A 26274-nucleotide genomic window follows, 5' to 3' on the forward strand; every position below is an offset into this window, starting at 1 on the left:
TGGCACAATGCCACAGCTGCACAGTTTGATCCCAGCAACAATCCCTCAATCCAGCAATGCAAATCTGTATGCATTTATTAATACCTGGTAACAATGCACCTTGAATCATTATGTGTACTGACTATGGTCAGCCCTTTCTATTGTGAATTTTGGAAAGTGAATATTAAATTACAAAAAAGAAAGAGTCAGTTCTCTGGTTGTTTTTGTTTACTGAGAGCTTTAAAAGTGATGTCTCATACTGTAACTGTAGTGAAGAGGAAAGTGCAGCAGTTCAAGTTTTATCTCCTGCTTTTCAACTGTTGCTCTGAAATGGCAAATACATTAAGCGGCTTTAGAAAGAAGATAAGCTTATACCTTAACTCCTGGCTGAAAAGAGGACAAAGGTAACACAAGAAAAGTAAACAGAGATTTCTCTCACTGGAACTATCACAACTGCTAGTAGCTCTGTTACTTGATATTTGGCTCCAATTTAAAAACAGAGGACAAATATCCCAGAATATTCCAAATATTCCAAAACTGAAAAGGAAAATGAAATATTAGCCTGGATAAAAAATGGATGAAATACTTACTGGATAAACAATTAATAAAATACTTTTATTTCAGGAAATACTATGCATTATACCAGCTGAGACATTTTATGTGAAAAGGATTTTAGTCTCATTTACCACTGAGAACAGCCCTTCTATTTGAAAACCATATTCTCAAAAATGAAATTTCACTTTGCACTATGAGCTAAGACAATGTATTATCTTGTTGAAGTTTTTAAGTACACATTGATAACCCCCTTTAAATAAAAGTACTTACTATTTAGGTCAGAGAGTGCTTTATCCTTAGTTGTGTTGTACTGGCTCACCAAGTAGTCAATTTGCTGAGAAGACAATGATTAAAAAAATCATTAAAAGAACTGGAAAAAAGTAACCCTTTTGAATGTGTCAAATAGTCACTTTGGAACAATCAAAATATTTGTTCAAGGCCTCCAAACACTGACCTTCTACTCTTTTCAACTATTTTATTTGCTTAACAGAACTGCACATAAAGAAAGTATTTAATTGGGACATCTACTTAACAGCAACATCTCTGTAATCAACAATTCAGCTCAAAAATATTAAGTATCAGGAATGGTAGCCTTATGGAGGCTTCAAGTCAGTCAGGCCAATAAGGTTTTCCATGTCTTCAACTTTGTTACTTGTTTTTCTCTTTGCACTAGTTCCACCGTCATGGAAAGGCGTGGCATTTATGTGGTGGCAATTTTGAAACAATTCACCAACCCAAGGGATTTGTATTGGGCAGCTTCTCAAAGCTTCTCTTGTGTAAAGGAGTCCACTGCCCTGCCTTAATATAAACAGTTTTCCTTACCCCAAGTGGATTTGGTCCAGTCCCAATTTCATGTCTCTACCAAAACATCATAACAATAAAAACCAGCTACTCAGTTATCACCAAATCCTGAGTTTGGAGAAAAGGCTAATGAAGAATCATCCCAAGCAGAAAAGTTTTGAAAAGACATTATTGATTTCTGCATGTTTAAAATAACACACTGTGAATTCAACCTCAACTGAGCTAAAGTGGTGTAAAGGTTAACACACTTGAAGAATGGATTTCCAATTTTAAGCATGATTCAAATGTGTACCAAAGTGTATCTGGCCTACAGTCTCAAACTTTCTGTGAAATAAAGAAAAAAGGACAAAAAATCCACCCTCGAAACAACCTATTGATCAGTGAATCTAATTAAATGACAAAGTAGGGAGTGAACATCATTTTTCTAAAACAGGAAAAAAAAAAATCAAAGTTTCTTACTAAGAAAGCTGTAGGTGTATTTTTGCTTATTTATTGTTTTGGTCTACCTAGGTTAACCAAAGGACTAACATTTTGCAGGGCTACACGTTTTGCATTGTCTCCAGCAATGTCCCAGACAAAAGGCGATTGTGTAAAACTAATACTGTTATTGCTCAATACTCACAGCCTGCAAATCTCCTGTGACACAAACTCTTAACACAGGACTTCTTTTTCAAATCCTCTTACATGCTGTACACACCTCATACTGATAAGTCAAGGACATCAGTTCGAATTTCAGAGCTTTATAGAAAATTAGTTGGATACTAGAACTTTTTTGAAAAAACTGTAGGTCTTCTTCCCTCAAGAAATTCTTACAAATGTGTGTACATGATACTCATGCACCTTGTCTGACAAAATGACACAGGAGATACAGCTGATGACTGTATCAATACCAAGTCTAAAAAAGAAAAGGTAATAATCCCACACTGAAACTAAAAAATTACTGAGACTTTGGCTAACATCTGGCAAAAGTATTCAAGTCCTGACACTTTTAAATTTAATAATTAAGTAGTTTTATTAACATCTAGTGTGTATTTTTTCCTTTTAAGGTAGTTACTTCTACATAACAGATTTTCTCCCCTGAAGTTCCCATTGTCAGGACCCAGTACACTGTCAAGGAGATTCTGGTGCTTTCTGATGTGACTGGATTGATCTCTGTGCACAGCATCAGCTCCAGACTGACCAAAACCACTCTGTTTCAAGAGGGATTGTATGACCTCCAGTTCTTGCCATATACCTCCACCAACTATCTGTCACAACATCACATGCAAACGAAGTTTGGGGAACAACTCCAGACAGGAAAACATTTGAGGCATCCCCCAGGATGTTTCCTGTTCTCACACAGCCCTGGTCAGTAGAAAAGCACCCCAGAATTACTGTGACTGGGATGCTACTATACTTGTAGATTCCACATAACTACATGAATTCCACCTATTCCTGATTTTTCAGTCACGTTGAAGTAAAACAGATTAATAAAACTGAATTCAAATAATTAAAACTAATGAAAGCCAAGGTAACAGAACTGTCAGATTTCTTTTCCCCTCTAAAAGTTCACAAAGAATTGATATTGCACACTGTCTACAAGTCTTCCTAACTAGTATTTTTTTTCCCAACACAATACACACAGAGGACTGCTTATGGAAGTCTAAGGAAAATTTGAAAGATGACAATCTTTCCTGTTCAGTATGGTACAGTGTGACTCTGGTCAGAAGAAACAGTCCAAAATATTCCTGGAAAAGAAGTTATTGTGGCTCTGTCCCAGAGTCTATAGAGTTATGCCCAAAACACAAGGAAATAGGAAAGAGCACCAAGGAATCCAAGTTTTCATGTCACACTTTTTTTTATGTTTTCCTTTGAAGACACTTTTTTCCGAATTATTTTTCTTCTGCTTGTGACCTACACCACCTCAGTACAAGGAAAAGGGCCTACAAGCATCACAGCAGCATACTCCCAAAGTACAGCTCAGTTGTTCAAAGAATGTTGATCCACCAGGATAACTCCCAAGCACTTACTGCTGCATGAAAACATCTTACCTTTTATTGTTTATTCTACTTAGTGAGACTCACACACAAATAATAAACAAAATACTGCAGGTATATAGAAAGAATTATTTTCTGCAATATTTCTTATTTATACCTCTTCCCTCCCACCCTCATTCCCCATAAAGAAAAAATTCTTTACCGCTGGAGTGTCGTTAAGGAAAATTTTCAGATCTTTAAAATTACTGTTAACCAGTTTCTTTGCTCCTCGGACTTGGTTTGTTAAATGCTGGTTGGCAGCATATGCACAGAGCACTCCAACACTACAAAAAATATAGATAACAGATATTTGTTAATGTAAGTGCACATTCTAACAGAAGACAGAATCAAAAAATTACAGCCAAAAAAAGTCAATATTATCAAAAAAAGAAAGGTCTCCATAAATTATTACAGGTTCTCACATACACCATGAGGCAGACTATAAGACTGAGCCAAAAGGGCCAATATTGTACTACCAATTAAAAAAAAAAAAGAAAGGAAAAGCGATGTTACCCCAAAGTCTTCCGAAGTTATTATGTACAATTACTAATTCATTTGCATGGGTACTGTCAGAAAATGCGTATAGCTTAAGTAAAGTGTGTAAGACTTAGAAACATTAGGCTCTTTTACAAGTATCATTAACCTTGACACAGCTACAAGCAAATGCTTGCCAGTTAACTGTGAAAAGCAGTATTTTTCATTTGTTCACTTGAGCAAGATTCATTAATAATAATAGAATTTATTTACATAATTGCATGGATCATTCAAAAGCACACAAATAGTCCCTAGTAATGCTAAAATAATATGGATTTCCTCATATTGAAACAAAAGGTGGAAATTGAGCTAAGACTTCTTGTCAGCACTGCTGATGATTATTTTCTATTTGATCACTCCTCACTGTAAAGTTCTCATTACAGCACAGCAGATCTGCACAAACAGTAAGTTAAAAGGCAATTAAAGGTCCCATGAGAGACTCCAAAGATCTCATCGTACATAAACCTTTGTTTTTTGTTTAGCTTAGGTGTAAAACAGACTTACAGAGAAGGATGACTTTAAAATATCTCATGTTCATAACGTGAGAAGCAGCTAACCTTGCTGACAAGTACCAGAAAAGTCAAGAGCAGCCACCAAAGTGGTCTGCCTCAAAACCAGGCAACTACAAACCCACCAGATGGGCTAAGCACTGAGATTTAACCAGTTAAATAAGACTTACAGAAAACCTAATCCAGGCTCTCTATGGGGAAAAAGATAACATGCTAAGGCATAATTCTTGCCTCAAAGAATATGCATTCCAAGGAAGCCATAATACAGCCACATAAATTAAATCATGGAGAGCTTATAGGAACCTAAAATAACACAACCTGTGTATTCTGGCAAGACAGAAGCAAACATCCTGATTTATGATGCTCATCTTCTTCAGTGAATCAATACCAAACCTTCATCTTTATTTTGCTTTTCCTACTTTAGCTTTTCCAAACAATGTAAAGGCTTGTTCTCTTCATAAAACTGGTCACATGTGCAAGAATTTGTTCCTCTGAAAAATACTCTCTGAAGGAAAATTCTAATTTCAAAGCAGGTCATAGGGAGAAATGGCAGGACTATATACTACAGGTCAGATCTATTAGGATTCTTTTACTAACATTTTTTCTCAACATCCCAAAATATTCATAACAGGATGACAGAGATTGACACAAAAAGGTTGCTTCTCTACCCAAAATTTCACAGCTATGTTTTCAAAACTGCTGTTAATTAACCTGCTGGAAGTCACTAAGGAACAAACGGACACACACATTTATCCTCCTACTTAACCTACATCAAATGGCATAGTTTTATTGCCACTATGACCAACACTCAAGCAGACACTATTATCAACTACCACCAAAGGAATGAAAACTCAGAATCCCTAAATACCAAGGAACTGAGTAACTTTCAATTCAAACCATTCTATAATTCTATGACAAGCGTAGTAAACAGTTTAATTTTGGATATAGGCAATATATTATTTCTTTTCACTCTACCATGACGGCAATTGCTATCAAAATATTTTCAGCTTCTCTTTGTTACTCAGAAGACAAACTATCTCAAGCTATCAGGAAAAGCAAACATGTATATTGCCCTGAGGCTCAGAGTTTATAACCACATCCTCATTCTTTAGACAGACAGCATTTTTATGTCCTTTCAATTTTATGCTCAGAGATCGGAAAGGTCAATTGAAAGCTAACAAGGCAGTACTTTGTAAATCTCAGCACAACCATCTTTCTCTTCAGTTTCCTAAATGGGAGGAGCGGGAAGAAACAAGATACTGGAAATACTTCAAGGAGCCAAGGTACTCAGAACAAGTGTGGCTACACTCTGAATGTAACTAAACAATCACACAACATAAGAGGAAGAATCTATTTATTATGTTAACAGAGCCTTGAGTCAGCAATCAGTAAGCAGCTGTAAGGAGAATGTCATAAAGCAGGAATAAAAAGGACATGTCACTTTTGTAACAGATTAAGAAAATTGGTTTAACAGTTCTTCAAATTGTTTTAACAGTTCTTCAGGACTGTTAAAAGTTTCTTGTCAGGTTTCACAGATGCATATAAATGTTACTAAACCAGCTGCAGAGGGAATCCCAAGCTTTTCTTTAGCTGAGCTTGCAAAAAATTTCAAGTCACAAAATAGAAACCCTGAGTTTATTTACATATTGGAAGAATACCCCTGTCTTGCTACCAGATAATAAATTTAAGAAAATAATGGTATAGAGATTTCTGTACGAACTTTCCCACCAATTCTTTCAGATACTATTGATTTCCAGGTTCTGAACAATATGTATTAACAATCCTACAAAGCCAAGAGGACACATGTGAAGCCTGATGAGGTACTTGCCAAGATGCCAAACACCATTTCCTTCCTCCAGACTTGGCTTTCCCTAACATCCATTACCTAAAAAAGTATGTATTTGATAGATTATTTCTACATCCTCTGCTGTTTAGCAACAGAATCCTACTTTGTAGGGAAACGTTCATGTATAAAAGCTGTGAACTACCAAAAACGCTGCATGTATTTTTGACTCAATCTATAAAGAAATATTTCAAACAGAAAGTGCACATACTGGAAAATGACACCCTAAAGACCTATTAAGATAAATAACTGCATATATAATCACAGGTTTTCTGACTTCTTTCTTATACCCCTCTTTGAGGAAAGTGTATTTCTCACCTTAAGCCCCATCTGTAGAAAGCAGATCTAGTTGGAGTCTTTTTTTAATTGAAAGAAAAAACCCCAAACTTATATTTCCTTTACACATCACTCCAGTAAGGGGAGTCTAAAACCTCATTCTAAATTACCAGAGCACTTCATCAGTGGAAGAGTGAGAAGAAATATTCATCATGATTAAAATCTATTGGATGAAGTATTCTAAAATCTGCATTAACAGCATATGTATGTCAATGTGAACTTGCATCCTGACACACAAGAAAACCCATCCCCATGTTACTAGAGTTTTCTAGAGCTGTTGCCAATATACACAGTCCATTGCAAGCTCCACAATCAGCATCTTTCCCCTACCATTATCCTCCACTGTGCATTTGACCTGTCTTTCCCAGCCAAGGAAAGACATTTTGAAACCATTTTTCCATACCAAGGACTGAGGGAAAAAAAAAAAAAAAAAAAAGAAAAAGGAAAAAAATGGCTTAATGAGAGAATCCCAGAATGTCTGGCACTGCAAGAGAGAGGAGAACATACACTTAGATGGTAATCCTGAAGAAGTCCACCTCCTAGAAATCCTTCCCAGGTCCTCCAGCAGCTGTCTACGTGTACGTTCCACAGGAGTGCCATGGGTTCAGGGTACTCTGAGGGATGCCAGCCTTGCTAAATGCATCCTCTGAAGCAGCACAGCTCAGGGTGAAGGAGTCTGTGGCATTCCAGTCACCTGGCAGGGGTTTGGGAGACCTACTCTTAAAGAAGGCCTCCTGTGCTGTATGAACTTGAAATTATAACCAAAGAATGACAGGACCTGCCTCAGTGATTTCATTGCACATCTCAATGTAACTCGAGATCATTCAAGTTTTCATTCTTTTGGCTCTGTCTGCAAGTAGCCATAAGCATTTTACTCACACAGGACTAACTCTTCTGGTTATTGTCAGAGCTCATGTATTCAGATCTGGCACAGCCCTTGAGAAGTGTGATTTTGGGAAGAATTATAGGTAAACCTTCGACCTAAGCTGAAATTGCATAGGAACTTTGGGAGAAAAGCATGTGATAAGATTTCCACCAATAAGTCACCACAAGGATACTTTTTGAGTATGGTACAAACAGTACATGTAGTAACAATTTTAAGTAAACCTCAGGCTTCCTACAGTGTTTTTTGTTGGGACAATGGCTACAGTAAGACTGTCCTTTTGTGTTACAGCACAGCAGTAAGCAACCTGACATGGGCTTAAATACATCCAGGCATGGCATCTTCTCATCCCCTGTTAAAGAAGATCCAGGAAGGGCAAGAAAATCTCTTTGTACAGAGGCATACTGGAGATTTGAGCCCTCAGTCAGTCTGGGACCAGTAAATATTAGCCTTGTAAAGTTCTATCTTGCCTTGCACATCACTCACAGCATTAGAGATTTAACCAGGGAGTCCTTATATGAGATTATCTCCAGTCAACCTGCAGACTGATTTCAGGCAACACCCCCTGCTTAGGGTAAGCATCATGTTGTCTCATAAAAAAAAGACGAGGGGGAGGTGGGGAGAAGGAGAAATTAAAGAGGCAATTTCCTTAGTTCTGGAAAGCATATTACTAGGGATCACTGATCTGCCAGTCATGACCTGGGAAGAAGCATTTGCCTCTGCTGGGTATGCTTAATCCCACAAGGATAGCCGGCAGCAAACACACAAGTTAAAGAGACCAACAAGGGAGACAGTCTTAATTTCCCTACGAATAGGCAACACTTCCCAGCCATTATAGCCAGAAAGCAGCATCCTGCAACACAGCACCCTGCAATATTGTGGAAAGACAGCTGGCAAGCTCTGTGACCTACCTCCAGCTTCAGCATGCTGAGAGGTAATTTAATAACTTACTGTCTTCAAGGCACACTTGAACCATAAAGAATTTTTGTCCTGTCATCATAGCAGCAATGCACCTATCATCCTACACCTTTTTTTTTTTTTTTTTTTTTTTTTTTTTTTTTTTTTTCTTCTTCTTGAGTCTTCAAATGCTTGAGGGTCATGTATGTTAGTGATGACTGGGAGACAAGAGCATGTTCCCATATCTGATATTAGCCTGTCCTCTATTTGAGCATAAGCAAGGTCACCATTTGTCATGACACATAGTAATAGGAAAAAAAAATTAGATTTCCGTGAAGTGACAAAGTACATCCCATATGACTATACAGTCATATAGTCACACTATATAGATCAAAACACATTTTTCTTCTTTAACAGAATCACAAAATAAGGATAGTAGGCAGGTGAAAACATGAAGAAGTTAAAGAAAAACAGGAAGCCTGAAAGCAAAGAACGTATTTTGAAAGCAGGAAGAAGTCTCGGTCGTAGTTCCTCATCACCCATTACACACCCAGCACAGGAGTATTTTCCTAACACCAACAGTGCAAAAATGTCTTCAAACTCCAAGATTCACAGGGTTTGCATGGTTTAAATAATACAGGACCCAGAACAAAACCCACTGTTTTGAACTAGTATAAATATCTGGAGTACAGCAAATACTGAAGGAAGTCACCTGCTTTTTTTCACCATTACAACACTACCAAGAACAAAGCAGTATGTGATATCTCAGGTTCTCTGGGAACTGATATGGGATGGGGACTGAACACAGGACATGGTCTCTTGTGTTCGCAAGTGTAACTTAACATTCTGCAACTGCTGTTTGGAGACTGGCAAAAATGTCATTTGCCCAATACAAACATAATTTTTTTGTTTGTTTCACACCTACATTCTGTTTAAGTAAGCACACAATGACCTGTGGATAGCAACAGTGGCAGCATTTTTTATAATGCAGTTACATTTTCTTTAATAAGCAATAATAGTAATTAATCTAATAAAATAATTTCTGCACCTGTAGGCTAACACAGTAATATTATTTGTCATTTGACACTGCAAAATAAGTGCTATACCAAGGTTCATATTGTTCTCTTTATCACACTTGCCTTATTATTAAAGAAGCAACAAAAAGAAATGTTGCAAAACAGCTCCTCTGACAGTCAGCATTTTTCTTCTGTCTTTGATGCATTTCCCCACCACAGTTGTCACAGCAACGACACATACAGAAGCAAAGTCCCACAAGAGGCAGTAACAAAATAAATAGCAATCCCAAGGCTGCGGAGACTATAAAACCGATTTCATAGTAGATGGCCTGTAATTCAGACAAAAATAGTGGTAATAGCAGATATCACACAGTAACTGCAATCAAAGTAGAGCAAGTAATTAAAAATCAAACTACAGACTAAACCATCTGCTAAGTTACTGAGGTTATGGACTTCATACATTTTGTCAATAATTGACAGTTTTTCTAACAAAAAGATACATAATACTGTAGCTACTGATAGCTAATAATTATTTCACTAGAGTATTAGCTAGGCAAACTACAAGAGTGAGTGCTAAGAGAGAAATAGGCTCACAAGAAATAAATGTGAATCAATGCAATGGAAACAGGTTAAAAATGAACACATCTGAAATCCCAGACCATGAATTTACTCTTTCTCACATCTGTTTCCAAAAAGGCTCCACAAATGTCAGCAAAACTAACTAGAGCAACATCCCATCAGGGGGAAAAGGAGGCTTCACTTTTTCTCCCTTTTATTCAGTTAAGGGTAGAAAAATTCATCTGAACTCCAAAGGGAAGTATTTCACTGGATGATCGATTACAGTGGCAGAGGTTGCTCCTGAGTGCTGAATTTAAAACTGCTTAGGGACTGGAAAACATGAAGAAGCAGACAGATTTCAAGATCTCTTAGGTAAAGACATTTATTCTGCTGCCAAACAGCAAAGCAGCAGCAACTTAAAGGATGCTTTCAAAAGCTGGCAGGAGCGAAAGGGAACAATGCAATGCAATACCCTGACTTGCTTTCACGCTGCAAGAGCCCTGGGACCAAGAAGCTGGGCCATGCAGCCCTGGAGGGCCCTACATGAGGCAGTGTGGCTCCCAGGGGACTCGCTGTGAGCTGCCCATGCTGTGTCCCTCTGCTGAAAACACAACCTGGCCCAAACAGGAGCAGGGAAGTGTCTGTGCACAGAGACAGCACAGCGTGGGCACGCCCCAGGAGTCTTTCTTCCCTGACAAATCTCTCCTTTCCCAAACTTGGGAGAACTAATTCTCACATTAGTAATTTGAATCCTCTTCTGTTCTACAGATTCACCAGCACAAGGGCAACTCGGTAGCAAAAGATGAAATTGAGGCTGCATAACTGTCCTGTAAAATAAGTTAAAATTTCTCACAAGATATCAATCATGCTCTAGTTCCAGCTTTGCTGATGCCCTTCTTCACAATTCCTAATTACCAACTGAGCCAAATACAGCAACTACCACCATTAGCAGAGTTGCAAATTTCTGCCCTAATTGCCAATTCTCGTATGAAAACTATTTTTTAAATTATTATTAACTACTTGTTAAAACCTGTGTTTCCTTCTGAAGAATATGAACTATATGCTTGAAAGAAGAATTTGGCTGGATTTTGCAAAAGAATCACTGTTTTCTATACAGCTGAACTCTTCCAAAATTATATGACAGTGCATGTTATTTTAAGATAGTTTAGATGGAAAAACAGTATTTAAAGTAACATTAAAAATGTTTTTAATGTTTTAACAGGAGCAGTGCAGACATGGTTAGTTTCTTTTCAAAGCTGTACATCTACCATAACACATTACCTGAAGAGTCAGGACAACATTTTCTGGCTGTAGGAGTCAAAACAAATGAAGAATGTGTATAATACACAGGCAGCATGCACAAAAAACAAATCCCGTGAATAATGAATAATTAACCATAACTAGACCATAACAATTAACAACACAGAAACAATAACAAACAAGCTACTAAAGCAAAAAAGAAAAAGCACAGAAGCACCATTAAATAATTATGGAAAAATATTTACAACAAAATACATAGTAGCTATATTTTAGTTTCCTTGGTGAATGAAAGGAATCTAGGATTTGTCCATAAAATACTTTCATCTTAAAACAGTGACAGACCAGTTACTTCCACATTGAGCATTTGTTTCATATAATTCCCAATATATCTCACAGAAGGCCAGAGATTGCATTACTTTGCGGTTGGGTGATTTCTTCATGAATTCCACCTGTCATAACTGATATGATATTCTTGACTAACTTTCTCTTCTCAGTGCTTATTTTATTTTAGTAGCTCCAGTAGCAGTTTTGGGATCTGAACACATTACACACAAAATTCACCCTCACTTTTAATTAACCATGTAGAGGTTCAATTTAAATTATTCAAAAGAAAAAAAGACATTCAAGAAAGACTGAAGAAATCTATTTAACAGTGCTTAATTATTTTTTAATCTGTAAACCAGAAAAACACTGAAAACTAAATATTCAATGACAGAATTTCAGAAGACCCTATTTCCCCTTTTTTTCCACAGTGGAAAACAATTTCTTGTATTTTCCCCTTCCTCTCTGCCTGCCAAATGCACAGCTGGCAGTGCTTTCCCCTTTCACCTAACTGGAAGAAAAGCAGACAAGCTAAAGATGGCAAGACCCCTCAGCTCAAAGTCTGATGTGTGATAATCAGAAATGTTCAAGTTTTAGTGATTTATTTATCAGCATCACACGCATCCTTTTGAAACCTCTACTGTACAATACTACTTAAAATATTAAAAATTGTGTTTTGAACGTATTTTCTACTGTATCAATGGAAGGATAACTAATGCCTCCCCTCCCTTCTTAATCCTAAGTATGATTTTGAACATTTCAAGCATGCAGCCTCCCAGCAGAAGCAAAGCAATAGCAGCAGCAGCAAGCTGGCTCCCCTGAGCAGGACGGCTCAGCTGCTGGGCTGACCTGGCAGGCTGCTGCCCCTGGCAGAGCACAGGGAGATGTTCATGCTTAGAATCCAGCTGGGAACACTTGCACACACAGCACAGAAGTGGGAAGGGCCTCCTGGGTCACTAACACATTCTATAAATAGGTTAAAAAAAATGATACAGGGGAATGACAGCAGAAATTTAACAGGATAAACAGGAGAAGCAGATTTCCTGTTCCTGCTAGTGAAAGGCTGTTCTCAGTTCTTGGTAAGCAAGTCTTCTCACATGTCCATTTCGGCCCCCATGCCTCTGGGCTAACACTGTATTTTGCCCAAGAAGCAGAACTTTCTTCCTAGTGCTTCCTCTCCATATATATATAAAAAGAGTAACCACACCCCTTATCAACTCTTTTCCTAAACTAAGCAAACCCTTCCAGTTTCATCTGAAGATCCACAGGTTTCCCACATCATCCTAGTGGACACTTTCTGAACTCATCCTAGTCTGAATTCATTCTTCCTGATTTTGAGTGATCAAAACCACAGGTAAACATTTCTAACTACTTCTTCACACTCTTCAGCAACATTCACACTTCCCTGTCTCCATTGGAAATTCTTCCAGGTCACGTCTACAGCCATGCTGCCTGCTTCATAGCTGACTCTCATGATGCTTCTGTCTTCTGAAGGACACTCTACTTGTCCTGATATATTTTCATTTTTCAAATTTGTTTCAAGGTTTTGCACTGTATTCAGGTCAGAACTTGGACTGATGAATGCCTTGTATCTGTTCTGCTTCTTAAGCACTCCTAATATTTTAACTGCCACCCTATAATCACATCTCCTACACAGGACTAGTCTCAGATTTTTCATGGCTTACATACTAGTTATTAAATACTCTGCTTGTGGTCAGGGATACTACCTACAGTCTAAGAGTTTTGTCCTGAGACTCTCCCATCCAAGACCTATCCTCAGGAATGCAGGAACAATCTGTGATGCACCACTCTCTAGAGTCCCACCAAGCAAGCAGATGGGATTGGAAAGAGTCACTTGATGAAGCAGAACAACAAAATCCACACACCAGGATGTCATGTGGAGCTTATCAAGCTCCTGGAGAAACAGGCTTGTTGTTGGGAAGACAGGGAAGCACCAGTAAGGCCACCCTGATCAGAGCAATAGGGCAGTGTCTGTGTGCAAGCACCACACTCATCCTCCTGACAGGTACACCACACTCTGGGGACCAGAAGCAAGTAGCTCATATGAAGTAACTTGTCCATTGCCTGGGCACAGCTCAATTCCTACTGCAGAAACTCCACTCCTGATTCAAAAGTGAGCACACTGTGCTCCAGAACAGCCTAAAACTCATGCATATTCCATTCCATCTTCTTGCTAACATATAAATAGTATATTCAACTTTTTTTAAAACAGCTGAAGCTTACAAGAGAACTAAGCAATAATGGTTCTCCGTAAGTTTTTTGAAATAAAAACAGTATTTTTCAATACAACAGCCATCAATCTTTGTGCAACAATCCCATTACAGCTGAAATTTGTAAGTCATCCTTAACTATGAGTAGTTTCTTTACAGAAGCTTGTGAAATTTTCTTTGTAATTGGTCTCACATTTTTCACTAAAACATCATACTTATTACTAAAAAGATAATACTTTATTCTGTTCATATAATTTTAAAATGTTTAGAAAAAACCCTGAATTTCAAAGTCATAATTTTCATTATTTTATGCAGATATACATAGACAATTTACCTTTTGATAATCGCCCTGTGTATTTCCAAACTGCTGCTGCGCTAGTTTTCTGATGAGATCTGAAAATAAGCAAGAATATTCCACAGTTTTAAACAACATAGCTTATAAACACAGAGGAAAGAGAATAGTATGAATTCTACTGTTAGGCTGGCAAAATGAAACTAAGAAAAATCAACAGTATAAGGCAAGTATGTAAGTGTCCCCATAAATCTGTCTAGTAACAACATTTCTAATCAACAGTGTGTTTTATGAGCTCACCGGAATATAGCCAGGTTGTCTATCAATTAATCAGTTGCTACTGAAATACAGCAAAGGTTTTTCTGAGGTCTTCCTCTGTACCATAAAACCATTTAAATTTCATCACAAATGTATCAATTACTTGGACAATGTTTTGGCTATCAGCTTTGCTTCATGTTTATGCCAAGTACATACATGCATAAATATACGTACATACACACAGCATTAGATACATGACATGCAAAACAAGCATGCTAATGATGACTTTTTGACTGAAGGGTACAAAGAAGACCCTTATCTTGCCAACGTTATCCCAATCCTTTTCCTCCTTTTTATTTTTGTATTTTCTTTTTTGATCTCTGGATCAACATGAGTATGAAACACCACCAAAACAAATCAGAAATCCTAATATGTTACTATTTATCGTGCTGTTACTATTTACTATGCATTGATCCAACACTCACTGTAACTTACTCACAATAGCAAAAAGTACAGTAATCACAAAAAAAGGCAAGAATTTAACACAACGAGTGCCACCTTCAGTAAACCCTGGCAGCTGCAACAAATGGATCCCCTTTTTGGGACATCACCAGCCTACCATTATTGAGGTTTTGACAACCCTATGGAAACTAAGTTGGGAACTGTGGCTCCAGGTCACTTCTGTGACACCCTGCACTTGAAGGAGAGGGGCACCACCAGCTCTGCAGACCCTCTGCCTCAGAGAAGCTCCAGTGGCCCTGGGTGTACTCCATGCTAGGCAGTGTAAAAGCAATAGTGTTTGGATGCTCAGGAAAAATAATTGATCAAACTTCTGGTCTCCTCTGATGAGAAGGAAGCACTTTAGGAAAGAGCACACTGCACCTCAAACAGCCCAAGGAAGAACTCTGCCCCCTATGTTCATAGAGAGCTGGATTTCATCCTACTATTGCCTTGTTTTTAGTCTCCCCATGTGCAAATTAACATAGTTAATAAACAACCTCCAGCTGGAGAATAAAAACCTCTAGTAAGTTACCTAACCTGGGATCCATAAAGGACCTGAAGGTGTAAAACTGACTGTTCACCTCCTAAAAATACAAGGCCTCTCAGAATTTGTTGTAGCACTTGTGAAGTACGTTCAGGGAGTTCACAGGGGCTGTGATCTCAGTCCTCTCCCACACATGGCTCAGGAAAACAAATTCCTAAGCAAGCAAATTCCCTCCTCAACACCCTGCAGTGGGAACATGGACTTGACTGATTGAAGAGATCTTGAAGACAGAAATTTCTGTCTGTGATCTTCCTCACAGAAAACTGTCCAAGGAAAGAAAACACACAACAGCAAAGCACCAACTGCTGGTTTAAGGCATGCAGTCCCTGCAAGGGAGCTGCAGCCAGCAAGACTGCCAATTAAAAAATAAAAATCTGTCAATGCATCAGTGAAGTGCTAAGCCACAAATCATTCCTTACTTAGGGAGTACATTCCAAAACACTCAGAGAGTGCTGATAAGCAAGGACTTTATTCTGAGGCAACCTCATACTGGAAAGACCATACTTAAAGTACAAGATAAGGCTGAACGCAACAATAAGAGAAATAAAACCAAAACATACACGGAATAAGCGCCTGGGAAGCACAAAAGTGTTACAATCCCTGCAATTCCTTCCACACTCTGCATCTTGGGAGTCATGAGACTGCTGAAAGAAAGGGCACACACCACCCTATGGGCAACACACAACTGATCCACTGCTGCAACTCTGAAACGTCTCACACACTGGGACCAGCAGAGTCCTCCCTGCATTGTGAGCATCCCTGGCAGCACCTGCGTTTCTCTGAAAATTTCACTAAGAAGGAGATACAAATCTAAGTGAGGCAAAGCTGCACAAATCCCAAAGATCTAATTCACGCTGGTTGTTAGACAATTTTTTCTTCTTCAACAGAGGTAACAGTTCCTTCTTCCTGCTGCTTTCTATGCCATGTAATTAAATTTTAGAAATATGGCTGCATGAAATAATAAATGCTTTTTTTTTTTTTAAACAGCTAGATAGATGGCTTTCAGCATGCAGGAGAAGAGATAAAATAAAGCTCTTGTTTACACATTGATTCGACTATTTAGCATTGTGAGACAGCCACTGATGAGAAACTGACCAGCTTCAATCAGAATGTGACAGGAAGGGATAGAAAGGAAAAGCTTTTGTGGTCCTCAATGCATGAAGCAGCACAGACTGCGTGCAGGTGATCAGATGCAGGAGGCAACTGTCCAAGATTCTGCAGCATCACTCTCCTTGATGCTGCTCTGAAGGCAACCAGAAGAGCCTCCAGAAACCTGCTCTCATTTCCAGGCTGCTCCTAACTTCGAGGTTCATGTTGCTTTGGAAAACAGTTGGACTTGATGATGTCTGAAGGTCCCTTCCAAAGTGAATTATTCCAAAATTATCCTGCAATCATAATGCCCTTCTATTATAAATCATTTAGTGCAGTAGTGAAAACACTGCAGGAAGCATGTAAGAAAGCAAAGTATAAACACACAACTACACAGATTTATGGACCTCTGTAGGCACACATTATGCATATGAAAGTAACTACTCAAAAGAAACAGAACAGTTGAGATCAGAAGGACCCTTCAAGATCATCCAGTCCAACCCCCCAGCTCAGCCCGGAGTGACCCTCCACAGGTTACCCAGGGCCACGTCTGGTCAGGTTTTGAGTATCTCCAAATAGAAGAGGCAATGCTTAAAAAAAATCAAACTAAAACATCCCAAAAGTTGCTCTGATTTCTTGTGATAAGCCTAAATTGCTTAGTGTTCCTGACTCACAGTTTTATTTATACTGTTTCTGTATTTTATAGCCTGTGAGTAAAAAATAAGACAGAAGTCAACCTGAATACACCATGACAAACTTGTACAAATACCACTTTGTACCTTTTTTTGAAATTTAGAGATTCTAAAGCTTGTTCATCAGAAGGTAAAACATCTTTAGGTTTAATAATAAACAAGAAAGCCTGAAAATTGGTAGAGAAAGTTCCCACGTGGATTGAGTAAATTTAATAGTAAGAACAATACAGGTTTCATGCACAACACAAGGGCAGCCCATTTTCTCCCCTTAATTTCACAGAATGTGAGACTGCCCTGCTGAATAAAGATTCACTACTTTGATTACTTTGCAATGATTTTTTCAGTAGTAACATGATGTTCCAGGGTGTTTTTCTAACCAGGCAGCACATAGTGATTGACCAGTCTTTACCATTAATTTATTATTTCGATAGCTTTCAATACCAACACAGTTAGACATATCTCCAGTTGATTAATTTCAAATGAAATATGGAAGTTGTGTATATATATTCCACAAAAAATATTTTTGGCTAGAACTGAATGTGAGATGACCTGCAGTTACTCACCTATCTGCACACACAAACAGGCCTTGGTGAATTTGCAGCACCAAAATCCTCCCTGCTCAGATGATCTTTAAAGGCCCCTTGCAACCCAAACCATTGTGATTCTACAGGTTTTATTGCACATTGATGATAATCACAGTTACTACTGCAGTGCTTAAGGGTTAAACAGAGGAACATCCTGTGCCAGGTACTGTATAAACAGGAGCTACATATGGCTACATTGCTCACTGTAGCACAATGAAAAGACAGCTCCACTCACATTTTATTCAGCCTGGGATTTTGGTCAGCTTTTATGAAGCATCTTTCCTCCCTAGCTAGAACATCTCATTTCTAGCATTCAAATAAGCTTTTATTTACAACTGAATTCAGGTAATTCCACACAACTCTCTCTTGTATTATTGCAAAGTAACATCCTGAGGCCAATTTCTGTTTCAAACATTAAAGTGTTAGGAAGGTGTGATAAAAAGTGGTGTACTTAATTTTCAAATTAGCCAGATTACTTCTGAAATCTTGGTTTGACCGGCTGTACACATTGTTTCACAGGACCAGTAATCCAGGGCTTTAGCACAAAACACATTTTATCATTGGGGTTAAAGAGATTTACCTTGTGAGGCTCGTTTACACAGCTAATTACATTATTGCTTTGCTGAATCCCTTCTACTCTCATCACACATGTGAAATGCCATCTGCCCTAGTAAATCCAACTAGCCAGATGAACTCCTAATTTACCAATGCAATTTGCGAAGAAATATTAAGTACCTCTGAGGACCTCCAGTTAAGAAAACTGTTAATCACTAACTCCTAAACAGTTAATCACTAACTCCTGCATTGCAAGAGTACTGTGTACATAGACTCAATATCTCATTACTCTGGCAGGAAAATGAGGTTATCACTAAGTGTGCTTCTTAGAACTGCTCTAAAGAAAGGGATAGCAAAAATAATAGAGATTTAAAAATAAGCTGTCTGGCTATTAAGTACCAGTATAAATTAATTACTAATTCTTCTGCCAAGGAAGCTTTTCAAATCTAGGTGACAGGAAAATAGCTGGAGTAAAGCCTTTGGGAATGCTATGCTTCTACTTCACTCAAAAAATTCCATTGAGCCAGTTCAGCTGTAGTGTAACTCCAGCATTAATCAAATTATGCCAGAAATTAATAGCATTTTTATGCATAAATATAATATATTAGGGAATTATGCATATTATATTAGGCTCCTATTCTGAAAGGTCTTCAAACAAGCCAATAAGAACCATGACTGAAGCATTCATATTGCACTAAAAGAAGATGTTTTTCAAATTAAAAGATGTTTTACAAATTCCGGGGAGAATTACATAGATAATAAAAATGACCAATTAGTAACTATTTTAACAATTAGTAACTATGATATAGCTATATCATTCTCATGTATAAAACAATATTTCAGTCCATTCCTGTTCATCTATAATACATATAGAGTCAATGGACTACATACAAATTGAACAGTTCAGAACCTCTCTGAATGTAGGTCAATTAGTCTGACATTAATGAATTAAAATTACTTCAAACTCGGGATTTTTTTTTCCTAATTATGAGTCACACTAATGAATATCTCCTTCAAAGCCAAGATAACCAAGAAAGCCTTTCAGACTTATCAGAGACAAAACCCTTCCAGGTGTCTTAAAGCAAGTTTTACAGCGAGTTTAGTTTATTGAAATTTAAAAAACTTGCTTTGACTCGAGTTGGGCTTTGTTTGTTTCCCCAAAGCCTCAAGCCAATAGTCTCTACCACGGTCAGATTCAGCTCCCACTGAAGAGGTCTTCTTAAGGTAACCCAAGGTTACCTTTGGTCCTCTTTATTGTCCCTGCCTCTGTTAGGGCTTTGCTCACTCTTGTGTCCCTAATCCCACAGCATCAATTCCCTCTGGTTTCACTGCAGAGCTCAGGAATGCTGATGGCTGTGAAGAATCCATCAGGCACAGCTGGTGACTGCAGAGAGGGAGGGCCCTGATACACTCACACTGCTCACCCCATGTGCTCTGCCCTGTCTGTGCAGAGCAGGAAGAAAACTCACTCTGCAGGACAAGTGGGAAGTCTCATAGACAAGGAGATCTTCCCAATTCCCACACAGTAAGAGATCACTTTGGTGCACAGGTAAGGAATCTAATCCAGGCATTCAACTCATATAGTCTAGACTATTCCTTTCCAACTTCAGATTGAAAAGCTTCACTCCCCTCTTCACAATAATTTCCTCAGACAGGCCTGGGACACAGCCCTTGTCCTTAACTAGGAAAAAAACCCCTGTCTCCTTAGATAAATTCTCCCCCTCAGCCCCCCTTTTTAGGCAAAGTTTCCCTGTACACAATTAACTTGTTCTCTTTCCACTGAGTAACTGGGAAGATCAGGCTGATTCAGCTTCCACCCACTTGTTCCCCACAAGAGGCCATTCTGACCCTCTTCCCTTTGAGCACAACTCCTGAACCACACATGGATGATCGTCCCTTGCTTCAGTAGCCCACACACAAGATCATCCATTTTTATTACAGAGGTGATGAAAGGAAATTCTCTGTTCAACCACCTATTCACGTGCATTAAAGAAATAATGCGCAAAAAATCACCATACCTTTTGGACAAGAGAAATAGGCAAGTAAGGAAGGAATTTTGCTGCTGTACCTCACCACTAACATGCAAAATAAAGCCCTAGAACCTGTTATTACATGATGCCCAGAACAACTTGTTTGAATGGAGGTCGAAATCCAACAAATACATACTCAATTGCTTAAGTATTTAACCTCTCATCTGCTATGGCAATCAGTCTTGCCACTCTCTTCTGCCTTCAGCATGCAGTTTCCTCTCATCAACATGATCACTGTCCATTCCCATTCTTTGACTCTGCATTCTTTAATTACATGTTGTTATCCTATAGCACTCTGGCTGTCACAAAATTCAACAACACACAATATGACACAAGCAAAAACACAATAAATATATTTTTAAGGTCTCAGCAGATTTGTAAATCATATGCTGCATTATTCACAAATGAAGGACAAGCTACCAGACCACCTAGAAGTGCATCTTAGCTCACAGTGCATGCAGTGAGGGGCAACGTGAGAGACAGCAGGGAGCAAAGATGCAGTATGAAGTAGTAATGAGGAGATGAACACCTTTGAGAAGGGTTAAACCATAGGAGTGGCCTAACACGGAGAGCTTTAGCCAGAGCACAGGTGGGATTAAGCATGGTGGAGCTGCTGAAGACAAGGACTTGCACAGCAGCAACAGCTTCCAAGGTAACTGGAATGTGAAATTAAGGAGACTCCCTTTACACCCTTCCTAACAGTAAATAACATTGGTCTACTGAAGAAATAAATTATACAGCAGTGGATCAGATAAAAGTAACAGTCGATGAACTTTGTTTACACACAAAAAAAAGTTCCCCATTTCCCCAAAATGGAAGTTATTAGTGAGGAAGACCAAACACGTAATTTAAGTCTTCCACAGGAAATCCTCAGCTGCCCCTGTAAAACCTGAGGTCACTCTTTAGTGCAGTCACATTTTCTCTTTAGGCACATTCTGCTTTCCACTGACATGCACAGACAACATTAAAGAGCCTGGCCAAGGAAAAGGTTTGAAGAAAAAAGAAATAGCCACAATATCAACCGTTACAGGATGCATAGAATGAAAGATTTCTCCTTTGAAAATAACCTTTGCAGGGACTTTCTAGTTGTTCCTTGCTACAAAGAAAGTTCTGTTCTTGCTGAAGTTTTGGAAGAAGAAAAAAGAGAGAGAAGCCTTTAGAAAAATCCTTCCTTAGGAGGCTGCAATGAATTTGCATGCATCATGCAGACACAAAATGAAGTTGAAAGCTTTGAAGAAGTATTCCACACAGAAACTACATTCTCTCTTTTTCTGAAGGCAACAAAACTTCTGTAGCACACTGTGCTTTGCCAGCTATTTTTTGCCACTTGCTTTGTTTGCAGTAGCTGCCTCAAGTTCTCCCTAGGCCACCATCTGGTAAGGATTTACAACAGATTACAGGCAAAGACTTAGCTTGGTGCACTGTATGTTTGTCTGGTTTAGCACACTGCACAGGCTGAGCAACTTCTTGACAGGTTGGGTTGTGCAGACATACTGGACTTGTAACGTTGATCAAAGTAGTAAATATTTTGACTGTATGAACAACATTTTTTCTCTTCCTTTACCTCCTCAGGAGTTGTTGTAAACTGAGGAAAGCACACAAAATTCTCCCTTGCATAACTTGGATTATTGGAAATATGAACACAGATAATTAATTGAGAATGACATGCTGGAGCCCTGCTGACCAGATTACCTCAGTGACTGGCATTCTGACAGATTCTCTGAGACTCCTCAGAACTCCCTTTCTCTGCTTCCCCATTTTTGCAACAGCCACAACTTTCCACACATATGGTCTCACTATAGAGACCACTCCCTCACTCCAAGATCAAAGCAAAAGTAAAGAGTGCTACTCTGAAGAGAACTAATTAGGTCTGATGCTTGGATTTATTTGGTACACATACAGACAACTTTCAGATGAGTTAAACAGCCAAAGCAATACTTAATAGAAATAGCAATATTCACATTCACAACTGTAATCATATTTTAAAGTTCACCAAAATAAAATAATTTTGTATATTTTCTGTCAAAAGAAAGATCTTGATTATGTTATCATGCAATACGAGTCATAATTTAATCACACAACTGGTTTTAGGTAAGAAATTTCTGTGCTTATTGAAAAAGGTGTCCAACTAGGTCTATGAGACTTATAACTGGCAGGCTTACACTAAAATGTATATACTGATAAATTAGTCAGCTTAAACTACACTGGCTGACATTTGTGGCACCTGATTTCTCTTCTAACATGAAGATAACTCACTTTTGGAAAAAAGAAGATGTATACTCAAAAGCTTTAATACATATATGGAAAACTGTAATACTGTTAAAAAGATTACAAAACCCATTATAATTAATATTTTCACATTTATTTTGCTCCAGCAACTTTTGAATATTGCATATGCACTTGGAAAAGGCACTACACTTTGGTTAAGATCTGAAAGTTACACAGACCACCTTGAGAAGCAAAAACAATAGTGAGAAAAGGGGAGAGGAAAAAATACTGCTTGTCATTTTCAATGTAATGAAACATTGACTAGCACGACTGTGGAAAGATTTGTTGCAAAGATCTATCAAGCTGTCCTTACTTCAGCTGACATCATTCAGAAAAAAAGCCACCACTTAACAAGACTTAGGAGTTTATTGTTCTGTGAACAACCACCTAAGCAAATTACCAGACAAATATAATAGGGCTAGGCTGTGCTATCTTATTATGATGGTCTGTAACAAAGAAAAGAGAGGCTCAAATGACTGCTTTTCCTATTACAGGGAGTCTCTGTACAGTATTTCATATGATTAACTCAAAATGCTTCAGAACAGCCAAGATGATGAACGAACTGAGAAGTCCCTTAGAAGCTTGTGCAAACATAATTCAGTAAATTCAGTGATATTTCCCCTCCTCTCTCTCCCTGTCGGCTCCAGAGCTACAAGTTAGAAATCAGAATGAGGTTCAGCACTATGTGGATAGATAAGCCTGTAAAAATTAACTGCAGGGGCAGGATGGACAGCACAGTAGTAGCCACGGCTAAGCTGGGAAAACCATGGTGCCACAGCAGAGTTGCCTAAAACCTAAAAGATGTCTGCAGTTGCAGTAATTTTGAAGAGGTTCCTCCATGGTGCCAGACAATGTGGCTGATCCAAAACCTGTTCTGTCCCACTTCTCACTATAGGAGATGCTGCAGGTATGCTCTCCAAGTCTCAAACAAGCTGTCATGCTTGTGGTACTAAAACTATAATAGTGCTAATTATCTAAATATCTAAATTTTTAGAACATTTTTTTTTTATTTTAGAACATGGTACCAGCACTCTTGGATTTAGTTAATTTAGTTGCATCCCTGTGCACTGAAGCAGGGAATGCTGCTGATCAGCTCTCTGGCTATACCTTGTGTCTCCCACTAACAGCCACAGACAAACAGAACAAGGTCAGGACAGTTTTAAGGACTGCCATGCTATAACTATCAGCAGGTTTCCTGAGTTCCTCAGCACCCCACACAGAACATGCCCAACCCACTGGCCAGAGACGTTCCCACAGGCAGAAAGTATGTAGCTGTCTAATTTGGAATGGGGAGAAAGGAGTTCAGACTGGGGAAATATGAACTGTCTGAATACCACACAACTGTAAGGCTCTTCAACTTATGATTATTATTTAACTCCAAGAGGCATGGCTGTTTGAGGTACCCTGCAGGAATTACCACAGCCATCTGTGCTAATGTCACTTTCAAGTGCCCCTCCCAATGCCCTCAAGCTCTACCTGAGGTTTTGTTTTCTTTAGTTTCTCCCTTCTGTCCTAAGTGTTGAAATTGTAAAGTTGAACTGATGTTTTCCAACTGCTGTCAAAGCATGTTTTTTCTCCTAGGCACAGCTTGCAGGCAGAATTATACCTGCAAGATCAGGGCAAGCACTGAGGATACTGTAGAGAAAGGATTCCAGTTGGGCATAAAAAGCAAGAATTTCAGATTATCAGCTATGCTATACTGATTAAAAATTACTTCCATTATTTTCCATAAAATGTCTGTCTGCAAAAGAGATTCCTTGTTTACAGAATCCGTAAGAAGCAGGCAGGAAGGCATCAGAGAACCCTTAATGTTTGCAATTGTAGCTTTCTGTGGTCACCTCCAGTAGATATCTATACAAACCTTCTCTCCCTAAAACCCCTGTCTCCTCCCTCCCCACAGAAAATCCTTTTCACAAGCAATCTGTTAGTCTGCCATTTTGAATAAATCAGGGGGAAAAGAATTACTTTTCCGATGCCTAAGAGAACTAAAAAGCCAGCCTTAAATCTGCTTCAGAAATGTTCTGAGACTGCTCCTCATTTACATGGGCATGTCACCAAGCAGAGAAGCTCTTAACTTTCCAACACAAAATGAGCAGTGATTTTTTTTAACACTATTTCCTTAAATGTATATGAGTGGGCAGAGAAAAGAAGAGGCTAAATTATCTCATATCTTCCTGCTGTTCCATCTTCCCCAGTATTGCCAACATGATGTACAAGAAATTTCTTTCAATGTATACACTGTATTTCCAAATAAAGAAGCATTGTTATCCCAGTTTCCCACCATCACTGTCTCCAACATCTGTCACTGCATTTCGCAGTGTACCTGCATTTGTGATGTACACACTTAAGCCACTATTCTGAATTCACACCACAGCTCTACTCACAGCTGGGGGAAAACACCAGAGGGATGGAGTGAAGGCACCGACTGCCAATTGATGACAGAACTGAGCCAATCTAACAAGCCAACTAACAGCTAACTTACTAATGGGCAGATTGCTCTTCCCCTCTTCCCAGTTCCTGCACCAGTTCCACCTGTGCTCCCAACCCAGCTCCAGGATGTAAGCTTTGAGAAAGCTAACCCACCTGCACAGGGGGGTAGCTATCAAACACTAGCTCAAAAAAGTGGTATATCACATCTAAACTAAAACAAACTTCATGCAACTGGAAAAAAGGATATCCTAAATTATGTTTTTATGAAATGTTATAATTGCTACAGGTATCTGTGCAAAATTTTATGGTTTTGGACTGTAGCACCTGCAGAATCAGAGCATAGTCCTTCCTTGTGCAGACATGCCCAACATTCCTGGGAAAATCTTCAGTTTAAAAATAAAAGGGCACTACCAACTACACAAAACTGAGCTTAGCTCCAACATCCAGACATACACATTTGTTCTTGTAGGGGAGCTGTGGAAGACTTATTACTAATAGGAAGCAAAATTAAAGTAAAAGTGAGCACTGAAGAAATAGTTACAAAAGGCAGAGAAGCTGATTTCACACATACATACACACATACAAAGTAATTCTGCCTAAGTTTAAGTGAGGAGGTGACAAAGTGTTTTGATTACTTGCTTTAGAACCTCAACACAGAAGTCAGTATCCTAGGAGCTCATCAAACCTACCCAAAAACCAGGGTTTTGCATATGCATTTTCTATTACAGCTATACTAGCTGCAGATATAGTTTATTTTCACACCAAGTGACAAGTTTCTTCTTTAAAATATCTGGAAATAATTTAATTGCTGAATACACCCACGTGATCTATTACTGAGATAACACAAGATTAACCTGCTGAACTTCACAATCTGCAGCTGCTCTAAAGGCTGACTAGATAAGGAGAAAAAGACCAAATGGGGCCAGACACAGGACCTGACATTACAATATTCAAGTTCTGATCCTCAGTCTAATTAAACTGTTCACCAGGCAAGATTCTGCAGTCAGAGGGAACTGAGGGGTGTAGTGCAGGTCTAAAAATCATCTTGTTTTTCTTCCCCACAGCAAAGAGTACCATTAACTCTTCATACTATCTTTTGACCAGAAAGTACCTGCATTCAACAGTTGCCTTAATGTTCAAGTTGTACTCCCACTTCAGCAGAAATGCTTACCTAGAGTAAAAGTCAAAAGCTAGAGAAAATCAGTTGTAACTTAACTGGTAAAATTGTTCTGCAGTATGTTAAGCTACAGTAGGGTAAGGTAAACAAACTTGTAAGTTTTTGTCTTATTTCAC

The 26274-nt window shown here is 38.6% G+C and overlaps 1 protein-coding gene across 5 annotated transcripts in view; it reads right to left on the reverse strand.

Annotated features, from left to right (window-relative positions):
* PROM1 (prominin 1) overlaps positions 1-26274 on the reverse strand; it is a 62404-nt gene that overhangs the window by 25470 nt on the left and 10660 nt on the right. For 4 of the 5 annotated variants that reach the window (XM_083861144.1, XM_083861140.1, XM_083861141.1 and 1 more), the window contains exons 3-7: positions 14073-14131; positions 11208-11234; positions 9492-9697; positions 3514-3634; positions 805-868 (exon numbers count right to left, since the gene is read on the reverse strand). In XM_083861144.1, coding sequence (XP_083717270.1) covers positions 805-868; positions 3514-3634; positions 9492-9697; positions 11208-11234; positions 14073-14131 — 477 coding nt within the window. The remainder of the gene's footprint in view (positions 1-804; positions 869-3513; positions 3635-9491; positions 9698-11207; positions 11235-14072; positions 14132-26274) is intronic. The other variant, XM_083861143.1, reaches the window with a different exon arrangement.

This window comes from Zosterops lateralis (genome assembly GCF_965231275.1).
Source record: "Zosterops lateralis genome assembly, chromosome: 5".
NCBI lineage: Eukaryota > Metazoa > Chordata > Aves > Passeriformes > Zosteropidae > Zosterops > Zosterops lateralis.